This window comes from Gadus chalcogrammus, chromosome 6, assembly GCF_026213295.1.
Source record: "Gadus chalcogrammus isolate NIFS_2021 chromosome 6, NIFS_Gcha_1.0, whole genome shotgun sequence".
NCBI classification, from domain to species: domain Eukaryota; kingdom Metazoa; phylum Chordata; class Actinopteri; order Gadiformes; family Gadidae; genus Gadus; species Gadus chalcogrammus.
Window position 1 is genome coordinate 17,684,409 of NC_079417.1, and position 12,524 is coordinate 17,696,932.

Here is a 12,524-nt window from a genome sequence, read left to right on the forward strand (position 1 = left end):
TCTTTTAATTTCTCTTCACCACTGTCGTAAAATGATAGTTTAAGAGTGAGGGATACCATTTCTTCTGAGAAGTATTTGTATACCCTGTAGGAGTTCCTTGTATTTACCATTCTGTTTCACTGTTGTGGCTAAAGCCATATTGTAAATTGAGAAATAAATCAGTGAAAATTGTTGCATTTTCTGAAATGAGATTGAGGGGATGTGCATTTAACTTTGAATCGTAATACTTTGTCAGTTCTGAGGTCCTCCATTTAAAACTGCTGTGAGCAGAGGGTGGCCCATCACACATGCAGGCAATAAAAGGAGTAGTTTAAACTCATGACTTGCATATCTGAACTAACATCCAAGTGCATTTGTAGGACAATAGCAAATTCTCCCCTGAGATTAATAGCGTTGCTACTTGGCAGCACAATCATAACAAAACGCTGAAAATTCTGTCTGTCTAGAAATTGTATAGATCACTTTATTCAAGTGTGTTTGCTTTGGGTACAGAATCCCATAGTCTGGTTTTAACCAGAACACTGGACTATTGCTGGGCTGGTAAATCTTTCCGGTGCTGAAAAAGCAATTGCTTAACTATTGACGATCATCTAAATACATCTAGGACTGAATACTTCAGAAAGTTCTTCATTGAATACTAAGCAGTATGGTCCTGAGACAGGATGAGATTATGTCAATACTTTCAAGTTAACACCATGTACATCATCAGAAACAATCCCCTGCATAATTGTCCTTCACTTGTTAAAGGTTCAATGTAGGATTTGGTGGCATTTAGCAGTACCACTCTTATCTAGTTTTTTCACGGGATTATACACTGATTAAAACATTCTTATGAATATTATATTACATTTCTGCCAAGTCTATTGTTCTTGATTCCATTAAATTATAAACACTGCACCTTTAAAATGTCTAATGCATCACATGCTATTGCATCCTATGGATTACAAAAAAGCTTAAAAAAGTTGTATAAAAAAATGCAAAAATATGTGGAAAAAAATCCTTGTTGGCTTGTGTGTTAATAAATTGGTCCCGTATTGTAAGAAGTAATCCTCATTTTCTCCTGAATGAAAACCTAGAAAAAGAACAACAAAATTAGTTGGGAATATTTCACACAATGCTGAGGGTTTCTCTTAATGTATTCTATATGTTATATGAAGGCACCAGAGTAGCTACACAGACTATGCTGAGGTCACAGACGATATGGGAGCTGGAGATAAGTCTCAGTCTCCGCTGGTTTAAGAAGATTCCATTATCCCTTCCTTCATTGGACTACACGCAAGCATCCATAGCATCAGCAAAAACACGAAGAGGTCACAAGTAAATCATTATGAGGCCGTAGACCGGCTGTTCAGTAATCTCAGAGCCAGCTCCCTCCCACATGATGTATTCTCGCTCTATCTGACAAACTTCCTGCCCTTCTGTCCGCTCACATTCAGACAACACTCATTACGGAGGACATCATCCCTTGGAATCATGGGAGATTTGGGAACGGACACTAATAAAAAGTTAACTACTATTTTTAGCTAAACATATATATTTCGCAAAGAACACCAGTGTTACTCGGCAAGTACTATATTTCGCAAAGAACACCAGTTTTACTGGTTAAATGTTACTGAAAGAATGTACCTTAAGTAGACATTACTCACAGTTTTGAGATGGCTGTTCTCTCATCTTTCGGCTCCTCTCTGGCGTCGTCGCCTGCAGCCGAGCCGTTGTCGGTGGCAGGGGGAGATTCCAGGTCTATCTCCACCATACCTGGCTCCATTGGTAGCCTGCCACTGGGATGGGGCAGAGGAATGAATGACTCAAATGAAAGGTCACTAATAACCTAATCACAGGCCTTGGCTGGTTCTAGGATGGGAAGTCACTGGATGCAGTGTCTTAGCATTCAATACTCCTTTTCAAACAGAGGATGAAATAAGATGGAATAATAAACAATACATATTTTATAATAAAAAATATAACCTGTGTGATTACCTTAAGCTCCCTCAAGTCATTTCATCCTGAATTACAAAAGTTAGGAACATTGGATGAGCCACGCTGACAACATGTTGATGACAACATTATCAACCTGTGGAATGTGTGACACATTGTCTCAGTGTCTGCATTGTTTAGCAGAGTGAGGACTTGGAATACAAGTAAATTACAAGATCAGCTGCTGTGCTACTGTGGGGTCAATTAAACTCTCGTTCCTAAGACATGTCGCTTAGGAACGTAAAATATCACTTTTTATAAGGAAATCTCAATATATAAATGGTCAGTTGTGAAATATTTTTGCCAGATTAATTACCAGTGGTCAGTTTGTTGACCTTATTCTGGTGAAGTAATGAATGAATTGTTAAACTGATGTTTGTTCAGAGATCCCTCACCTCTTGTACATCTGGAGCTCTTCCTGTGACACCATCAGCTGGGCCTTAAGCTGGTTCCGCTCTTGGAGCACTTCCTTCAGCTCCTGCATGGTGAACCGGGGTCTGTTGGGGTCCTTCAGGTCAATCACCAACTGATCGGGTCCCACTGCCGGCTACAATCAGAACACGACCACACGTCATCCCAACAAGCATTGAAAATGGACCAATAAACCAATGGGGAAAATAGAGCAGAGAGACGTGCGTACGCCCAGTCCCTAGTCAGACGCACCGGGCCGTTCTCCGTGCAGTTCTCCCCGAGGATACGGTCCAGCTCGGTCTTAAGGTTGTCCCTCTCCAGCCTCAGCTCCTCCACCGACAGGTTGTACTGCTTCCACCACCGTCTCGAACAGCTCCAGAACGCGGACGATCCGGAACTGCAGGTCCGACACTTCCTCACCTGAGCTGCTGATCTTGAGTAAATCTCGACCGATCACGTAGGAGATGTCGTACACGTCCTCCACGGTAAGCTGGAACGCGTCCTTCTCGAAGGCCGAAGCTGGCGAGGCGTCCTCCCGCAGCTCCATTTCTCAGCGGGGGCCTTCCTGAGACCGCATCCGTAAGTTAGGAACTATAAAAACACACGCAAACTTACTTTGCTGTCGATTCTTCCTTCGGTCACTTCTGGATTGCTGTCCTCGGCGGGAGCCAATGGGCGGACTGTGTTAGTCAGGAGGAGGGCAGAGTCACCATGGTAACCAGGGAAGCCTAGCGCGACGGGCGATGAGTCAGGTGAGCCAGAGCACGTGATAGGAAGTTTCAATTTACCTTAATGATGAAAGCATACACATCCTATAGGATGTCTATGTTTGAAAGAGCAGTTGAACCAAAACCCATGTTTTATTCGTTTTAAACGTGGGTAATTTGTCCTGGACACCAATTGCTTCATGGACACCAATAATATAACGCTTTGTCGGACTCATTTCATACACAACATCGCTTATTATAACGCTCATAACAGTTAGAAGGACGCTACTAAAAAGGTATCATAAAGTTGGCTTGGGTCGTAAACATGGCGTTAACATGCCCCCCACCTTCCTATAACACTTTTTCTTAAATCAGTGTTAAATTAATCTGAAGCAGTGGCTCACTGACTCTATAAATCACAGTGTTCAATTAAATGAGGCAGTGGGCTCACTGGCTAAAACAAACACAAAACAAACACACTTTAAACACATTTTTCTAGACGATTAAGATTTTCTCAATTTGTTCTACACGTGAAATTATTAATAATTGTGGATACAGTCATGGTTTATCTCTTCTCCAACCACAGAATATTATATCATTAGATTTCACCACACTCTGCCTATTGGTCCGATGTCAGTAGAATAGGCTTTCATTTGAGATGGCAGCATAGGAAAGGATAGGAAAGGAAAGGATCCTTAAAGAGTTCTGTGAACCCCTGCCACATACAAAAATAGTATATATTTAATGCATAATTTATAAATGTACATATTCACAAGGATACAGATGATAAATGCATAACATCAATAGGTCAACAAGTCATATTTATATATATTTTGTGGATTAGACCAAAGCCATTCCGATAGGCTATCTCAAATTCTGAATACTATAGGGCTATATTTAAAATATTTTTGTTCAACTCAATGATGACATATCCACCCAAACAAAAGTACTCTGTTAATTTATCACCCACCCTTACATAAAACATACTTTGAATCCTAAGACATTTTCTAAACATTCTAAAAAGGTTACCTTACCAATGACCTAAGTTTGACCGATTATTTCAGGTATTTCTTCCACCTAACGTCAACAGTTGGTTGGTTGTCATGAGCTGTGTTCCCTTTGCCACAAACCTCCAGCCAGCTAGTGTTCTTAAGAACATTCCAGCAGGGCAGAGTTGAGCAGGAGTGCAGGGTGGGGAAACCGTTATATTCTTAACCCATAATATCTTACACTAACTTAAAATATTTCTTAGTGCAAATACATCAGTTCATTTTCCATCTGATGGCCCTTGCTGCCACCATATTAACACTATGCGGTTGGCGTAGAGCATTGGTTCTCAAAGTGCGGCCCGCGGGCCAATGACGGCCCGCGGAATCATTCCTGGCGGCCCGCAATGACATACATAATTATGTACGTTTTATATAAGAATTTTTTTTTTTTTTTATTATTATATCAATATTAATTTAAACAAAAATAAATGAATATAAAGAGAAAAGTCGACTCTCTCTAGCTTTCAATTAAACCCTTTTACATTTGTAAGTTTTAATCCGACTGTACATTACTTTGAAAGGCTGAACCTCAGTTTCGTGATTTAGACCTCACTTGACCTCACTCCCGGAGGTCCACGGTGCAAGGTTTTTTTTGACCACTGGGATGCTGGTGGTGTTTCCCGCCATTTTCTTTTTTCCTTTGGCGGCCCTCAGTCAAATTTTGGATTCCTAAATTGGCCCTCAGTTGTCAAAACTTTGAGAACCCCTGGCGTAGAGAGATGTTTCCACAGGAGGTTGACATTTAAAAGAGACGGTTTGGAAGGTATTGATGGGTCATACGAGGGACCACAGCCTCCTGATGGGCAGCAAGGTCGGGTCGTCCTGGATCAAACCGGCCGCCACCATCGGCATGATGGCCGTGAAAATCCTGTTCAGGCCAGAAAACACAAGAATTGGATAAAACTAGATTCAGCATGAGAAACTGCAACTGGAAAAATCCTTTCAGAGAAATGTTGACAAACAGAAGCCAAATGACTATGTATTTTATCTAACTATTCTTTTATTCTTTACTATTTGATCCATCCATATCATACATCAAATATATCTATACCGATATATTATATTGTACACATCAATCAAACATAAAAATGAAGAATGTAATACACTATATGTTTATTAATATGAATGCATTTTTTAATGCAAATTTTAAAATGTGCCGATCATTCTCACACAATCACATTCCTACCTTAAACAATGTTTGTATTAGGCACGTTGGACTGTAGTGTTGCCTTGGTCTTTCATTTGTGGTTTGAAAATGAGTACATGATATGGATGAATGTACATGTATTGGGTTAATTTTGGCCGTAGTGTATTGGGTTAATTTGACTGTGGTGTACTAGGTACATTTGACTGTGGTGTACTGGGTACATTTGACTGTGGTGTATTGGGTACATTTGACTCTGGTGCATTAAGTACATTTCACTGTGGTGAATGAAGTACATTTAACTGTGGTGTATTGGGGAGATTTGTGGAGAATCGTGTACATTTTGCAGTGGTCTATTTTGTAGGATGTGACTGTGGTGACCTCTGAATGTTTGTGGCGTATAAGGCCAATTTGTGGTGTATGAGGTATTTCTGAGCAGGCATAAGTATGACGTTTGACTGGTGTTTTGTGTGTTAGGTGACCGGGTCGATTTTACTCACAGGCGCCTGATCCCCGAGTCTGGTTGAGCCGCCGGGGCAGAACATGGTGGATCTGGTTCTGGATCAGCGAATAACATCCCCTCATCCTCAGACTCCTCACTGAGGGAATGTAGAGAAGTTTCATGTTTCTGCTCAGAGAGCTGCTCTGATACCACTGGACAGAAATAACTCATAACAGCAGCCCTGTTTATGGGGCGCAGCAACATCTAACATCAGGATCAGTGATGTTTGGTTAACAGGGTTGCTTTGGACCTCTTGTAGTATGCTAGCTCCTCCTCCAGCACGAAGACCTGAGCCTTCAGCTCGTTCCTCTCCAGCAGGACGTCCCGCAGCTCCTGCAGCGTGAAGCGTGTGTCTGACTCATCCCCTGAACCGTGGGAGACCTCACCCCCCCCAGACACCGCCTGCTTTAAAGAGCAACAGAACCCTTAAACAACCTATTTCTGATCAACAGCGAATTAGAGGTTCACAGGGCCAAGTTATGGATCCTGGACCAGATCTCCACTTTAAAGAGCAGCATGCAGGTAAATGGTATTAATGCCGCCACGGGCCAAATATAGCACAAAGCAGCAGGGGGCTGTTGATTTGCGTCAAATTCAGTATTTTAGTGTGCGTGCCGTGCACGTTGCGCTACTAAAATTAGTCTAGCTGTGATTCTAAACTGTACAACAGGAATCTAGTTTACCCATCGGTTCCTTCATACTTTCCCCACATAGGGATTCATTCAGATTAATTCAGGTTTATTCAGAGTCCTATCCTGCCAGTTGCGCTTTAAATGCACAATGTTTAAAATACGTAGAATTTAACGAACAGAAGCAGTTACAGCATGTAATTACACCGTGTGGTTAGGGGTTAAGTTTAGGAACACTAGGTTATGGTTCCATACCATTATAACATAAACAGTAACCTGTACATGCTGTTACAGGGTGCTAAATTGCTTATTATTTGTGTAATTATGTAATTAAACATCAACAAGGAGTCAAGGACATTAAAGTGGGACATGTAAAGCGCTTTCTTTTCATAAATGATCTTGACATGCGACAGACCTTTGAACAAACATTCCAAAAAACAGCAGCCGTAGAGAGGCCCTCTATTTCCTCATTCAAACAGACGTTACCAACCGCGCAGGCAGCCACATCCTTCTCCTCCTCCTCTTCCTCCCCCACCTCCTCCTCCACCCCCCTTGGGGGTCTTGTGTCTGACGAGGAGGTGTAGACCGGACACAGTGGCTCAGATTCGAACACACCGGCCAGGAGTCCAGAATCTCCTCCGCATTCCACCCACAGTGAGGGCTGCCTGATGGGCTCAGTTGGCGCCTCCACAGCCTGGACACACGCACACACACATACACAAACGCACACGATATAATACAAGAGGTTCTAAAGGTCATTGTTAATGTAGTGGGGGGTTATTGTTTGCCTCCAATCCCTCCACATTTTGAAAACTATAGATGTATGAACACTTGTGGGCGGTGATAAGACAGAAGACAGGACATCAGAGTGTTGATGTATTTGGGTAATAAAGGCAACAGCGCCAGCAGTTCTCCATGTGGTCTGTTATCAGGAATTTGGTGTGAGAATCACAAGGGCTCTCTGCCAGGTGTGTCTCCTAACGGTCCATCAGCGCTAACCACCCGCCTGCGTTGATTTGTTTACCGCAGGAATCCTCATTAGTGGACCCCTTGACAGCGGGCTACTCTACCTGCCGGAGTGTGTGTTGAATTAAGACATGGACAAGTGTTTTTGGTTGTTGCTTATGTAAATACTATAATGTGATTTATCATTTGTTGCATTGTTACCTATGTTAAACAATATACGTACCTGTCCTGGACTAAATTGACTTATTGTGACACTATAACAACACATCTCCCCTCACTGACAGGCCTTCTGTACAACATGTCCCTCACAATTCAACCAACAAACTAAACTAAGTCACCTTGTTGCTGCTTACGGCGACCTGAGTGGACACGAGCGTGGTCTGGGCCGGAGAGACCTCCGCCCTCGCCCTCCTTTCTGGCCCCCCTATGCCGCGGCGCTCAGCCTCCAGGCCGGACAGCTGCTGCTGCAGCGCGCGCAGCTCCTGCTGCTGCAAGCTCAGCTCCTGCAGCCTGGCCTGGGCCAGCGCCTCCAGCTCGACCCTCTGCTGCACGCCTGCCTTGCCCTGGCCCTCCAACGCGGCCAGCCTGCGGCGCAGGTCCTGGTTCATCCGCATCAGCCTCAGCTGCTGGGCCTGGAGCTGGAGCAGGCCGGGGGGAGACGGGGTTGGAGCAGGTTGGGGTTTACCTACACTGGGTTTTACTTCTGGGTTTTCCAGTGTTCTTTCTTGGTCTGGGTCGGAGCTTATTGTTTGCTCTCTGATCGGTGGGAAGATTAAGTCGTTTATGCTGAATGAAGATGAAATGGAATAATTCATTTTTGATTCATAGCTGAATAAGGCAATTGAGTTGCCACACTTTTGCACCTTTGTATCATTTGATCAGACTTATCTAGTCTGCACTCAGAAAGTAGCCATGTTTCTCCATCAGACTTCCAATATAAGAGTTTGATGTGAACAGAGTTGTTGGTTCATGAGGTTCAATGCTCACCGCCTCCACCTCTTCGTTCCTCTTAGACAGCTTGTGGTCTTTAGCACAGAGTTCGTGTCTCTGTTTGTTCACAATATCTGTCATCTTATTGGTCCACTGCTGCTCCCTCTCTGACTTCCCTAGGGGGTACGCAGAAGACACATTCATGAAGCTCGGAACATAAGGGTACTGATGCGCATATCTACCGGGCATCATCACCCTGAATCATGTATCACAATATCACAATCATGTATCACCACATCACAATCATGTATCACCACATCACAATCATGTATCACCACATCACAATCATGTATCACCACATCACAATCATGTATCACCACATCACAATCATGTATCACCATAATCACGATCATGCATCAACATATCACAATCATGTATCACCATATCACACAAGCATAATCACGAAATGTATCACCACTCACAATCATGTATCACCATATCTCGGAATTTTATCACAATATCACAATCATGTATCACCATACCACAATCATTGCATCACCATCTCACAATAATGTATCACCATAGTGATACATTACTGAAAGAGGATAATATATTAATCTTCCTGCACGTTACAACCTTCTAGTTACCATCATATTATTATTCATTGTCATGTAATTGCGTAAAAATAGTTGTGCCCAGGGGTTTGGTTGTGTAATATTGACTGAAATATGAAAATATAATATCCATAAAATGATCAGAATATAAATTGTTGAGCGAATCATTGATGAAGGTCTTTATCGAAACATTTACAATAAAGGTGTCTAATACCGACTCTCCCATCAATAACCATTTTGTCTTCACATATAAATGACCATATACATAGTTCAATGTAAGTGAATCCAAGCAGATACTTTCATCTTATTGAACTCTTTTCGCTCCCATTATGTATTGTGATGCGACTGGGTGTACGCCGGCCCCTTTGTTGCAGTACAAAGACCCCAAGAACAATGCACGCTCGCTGTTTTATATACCATATCGCAGCGACTAACTTGAAGTAAATAAAATCTATAATTCACTGTTTGACCGCTGTTTATGTCCTTGAAACTAAAAATAACTGCAGCAAAAGTGACAAGCACATATGAGCCTGGTATTTCTGTCTAGGTAAAAAATAGATTTACAGCCCTCTTGCCAGCATAGCCCTCTCTCCGTCCCCCTCTCTTCCCCTCCCCCTCTCTCCCCACACAATAGCTAATGCTGTCCACACAGTTCCACAGCATTGGCACAATCAGAGTCTGTGGTCTGCATGACTGAGCAGGACATCGATGAAGACCACCACCGGCCTTTATGGACTTTGAAGTAAACCAGCACTGAACATTCCATCACTCTATGATAATTACAAGATTACTTCCATCGATACTGCAATATGAATGTCATATTACAACCATTCCCATGTACTATACATACGTTTTCATACCAGTAAACTTTATATATTATATCCCAGAACATTTGATGGCCAGGCCCTTTGGGTGAGGTCGTGGGGTTGACTTTTTAATTGAAGTTTAATCTGTTCTGACAGCCAATGGTTCCCGACCAGGCTAGCATCCTACTAGGACTGCCTCAGCAATAACCTGGCGAGCAAGACTCCTGCAAAACTCCCTAAAGCTTGCAGGAGCAGCGTGTTTCAATGCAGAACTACACCTTTAACTTTTCCTCTGACACTGCACAGCCTTGCATTATTTTTCCCAAGAGAGCCTTGAGTTTTGCAGAGTGGGGAGCAAGTGTCTGATGACTTTGATATCGTGTTACCACCCACACTGCGTATATATTAGCAGAGCTGTGCCACTTAGTAACACAGGGGAAAGGCGATGAGACAGAAGTATTACATGTTTTGAGGGTCCCTTTTAAATATATTTTCAGATGTGTTGTAAACCTCTCATTCAATAATTTAATAAGGTAATGTTACACAGTAAACCTGTACATGAATAACTTGGAGAACGCCAGTCAAGATGTGTTGTGATTTGTTACAGGCCTTCCTACCTCAAATAACTTTGATTCTATACGGTCGGAATATGCCTCCTTCCATGTTAATCTGACTAGTGCATTCAATGCACAATAAATGGCATTTTAAGGGCCATCGTAAGGGATGCAACCTGAATTTGCTGCAACCTCTTCGTTGGCTCTTGCCTCAGCGCTTGGCTTTTCTTTGATTGACAAGCTGGTCCGAAGCCGTTGGTTCTCCGACTGCAGGTGAGAGATCTGAGTGCGCATCTCCTGGATCTCACCTCTCCACGCGTCCTCCACCAACTCAAGCTCCTAACGTTTGGCAAAGGAAAAACCAATATCACAAAAAAACCTCTGCACAGTTGAATTGGAAGTTCTCACATTAATGTAGGTATCATTCTAGAACTGTCATTTCATAATATCACCAATAATATACAATATAATATAGCAGTTTTAATTTTGGTGAGCTAGGATACAGTTTTAATTTACATTCACATTTAGGGCATTTAGCAGACGCTTTTATCCAAAGCAACTTACAATTAATACATTTGTCAGAAGAAAGAGAACCACAATCTATCGCTATCAGAGTCTAGTTGACTCTGAACAGTGAGTCTTGAGTTCAGTATTTCAGTATTATTCACTGAAATAGCCTAACTTACTAAGATGTCAACATGCTATTGGGACAAGACTTAAGACGACGTATTCTTCTCTTTCAGACCTTGTCACTACAGGCTAAAATGGCCATTACCCCCGCCGTATGGGCAGCGGAGTCTCTGGTTCACCAACCTGCTGCGCCCCTCCTCTCCTGGTACTGCCGGTCGTCCCTCTCCCGCCTCAGCCTGCCCGCTCCTGCCGCAGCTCCTCCCCCCTCCGGGCTGACAGCGCCTGCGGGACCCAGTACCATCCCAGCAGCTCCAGGCCCGGACCACTTTAGAGGCAGTAGCCGCAGCAAGGCCTCACATCCGTAGCGGGTCGATCCCCACTCGAACTCCTCTGACCCACGACAGCTGCGATATCCTAACGTCCACCACCGTCATCTCCGACGCCTTCGTATCTAACGCAGATCCAAGTTCTCCATATTCCTTTTTGCGTTCTCAAACCCTCCTCTTCCGAATAACATACTCCTCCCGTCAGTTTAGACGTTTATAACAAATATAACTAAGTTTCAACCTGCAAGGTAAGCGCCGGTCCATGAGTCCGGACTTTAAAGCGGTTTATATGCGCCTCAAGGGCGCAGGTTGCTGGCCAAAACCCGACTCAATGTGCGAATGTCATCGGTTGTTGCTCGAGCCACGCAACGTTACTGCAACAGGCGGCTTGCCAGTTCTAGGACCGTCGTGACGCGATGTTTTTTGTGACTGACTTCCGGGACAAGAGTAGATGATGCTTGGGATGGCGAATGAAATCTCATGAGTTACTGCAATAATTCATGACAACAGTGAGGAAACAGAACCCGTAGCTAACCTATCTAAATTTACCAATATCTAAAAGGACACAGGCTACCCTAACGACCCAAACCCTAAACTTAACCAACTTATAACTCAACTTATAACTCAACGGTCTGACAAACATCAAAATCGTGTGTCCTAGGAGAGCGTCCTGTAACAGTGACACTAGGCAGGTCGAGGTCAACCCTAGTGAACCCAACTGACCCCGGAGTTCACAGAAAAAACAAAAATATAATGCATATGCAATTTGTGATAATTAGAAACTAACACATATTTCAGAGGCTGCATATATTAAGTTTCAATTAATTCTGTTATCAAAAGTAGCATAGTCAAAGTTAAGTAAATGCTCAACAGCAAGCTATGAAATAATCGATTCAAAATAGCTACTGTTAAGTTAATGTTGTTACTCATAAGAATAAACTGAAGACATACTTACTCATAAACAGTCATGGTTTATTCAGCACATTACAATTCTACAATTGGAAACACCTTTATCTTTACTAACATATATTAATAGATCTGAGTGTATAAAGACAGTACATACAGAGGAAGGATAGAACAGAAAAGATGCGCTTCAAAGCCCCTTTACGCAAAACTCAGAGGAGGGAGGGTGAAACACACACACACTATGAAAGCTATACATTCCAATGGACTCCCTCGGCCATCAGTTAAGAACCAGTCACCAGGGGCAGGCTCCACCACCACCGAGCAGAACATGACAGAAACAGTGCAGAAAACAGACGTGAGGCGTGTTGTTGTGCTC

General features: G+C 43.0%; 2 protein-coding genes across 3 annotated transcripts; both read right to left on the reverse strand.

The window, feature by feature from the left end:
- Positions 1 to 24: 24 nt before the first annotated feature.
- Positions 25 to 3,041, reverse strand: LOC130383977 (RILP-like protein 2). The gene is given in 5 exon segments (XM_056591922.1): positions 25 to 1,072; positions 1,647 to 1,778; positions 2,370 to 2,521; positions 2,638 to 2,739; positions 2,741 to 3,041. Coding segments are annotated over 5 exon segments (600 nt in total). The 5' UTR covers positions 2,933 to 3,041; the 3' UTR covers positions 25 to 1,050.
- Positions 3,042 to 3,245: 204 nt separating this feature from the next.
- Positions 3,246 to 8,698, reverse strand: LOC130383974 (RILP-like protein 1). 2 transcript variants are annotated; one of them, XM_056591921.1, is made up of 6 exons: positions 8,370 to 8,698; positions 7,721 to 8,020; positions 6,907 to 7,110; positions 6,038 to 6,189; positions 5,786 to 5,884; positions 3,246 to 5,009 (listed from the first exon to the last, which is right to left on the reverse strand). In XM_056591921.1, the coding sequence occupies exons 1-6, from the start codon at positions 8,562 to 8,564 to the stop codon at positions 4,916 to 4,918; spliced, it is 1,044 nt and encodes a 347-aa protein (XP_056447896.1). In that variant the 5' UTR covers positions 8,565 to 8,698; the 3' UTR covers positions 3,246 to 4,915. The 2 variants fall into 2 exon arrangements, with proteins under 2 accessions (XP_056447896.1, XP_056447895.1); XM_056591920.1 differs by having other exon boundaries at positions 6,038 to 6,192.
- Positions 8,699 to 12,524: the final 3,826 nt, after the last annotated feature.

Bases quoted from the DNA above. Each gene is read 5' to 3' on its own strand.
- LOC130383974 (XM_056591920.1), bottom strand. From the start codon at position 8,564: ATGATGCCCGGTAGATATGCGCATCAGTACCCTTATGTTCCGAGCTTC. The intron at 6,193-6,906 runs GTTGGTAACGTC...TGCTCTTTAAAG, and splicing joins AGGATGTGGCTGCCTGCGCG to CAGGCGGTGTCTGGGGGGGG. The intron at 5,885-6,037 runs GTCCAAAGCAAC...ACATTCCCTCAG, and splicing joins GAGCTAGCATACTACAAGAG to TGAGGAGTCTGAGGATGAGG.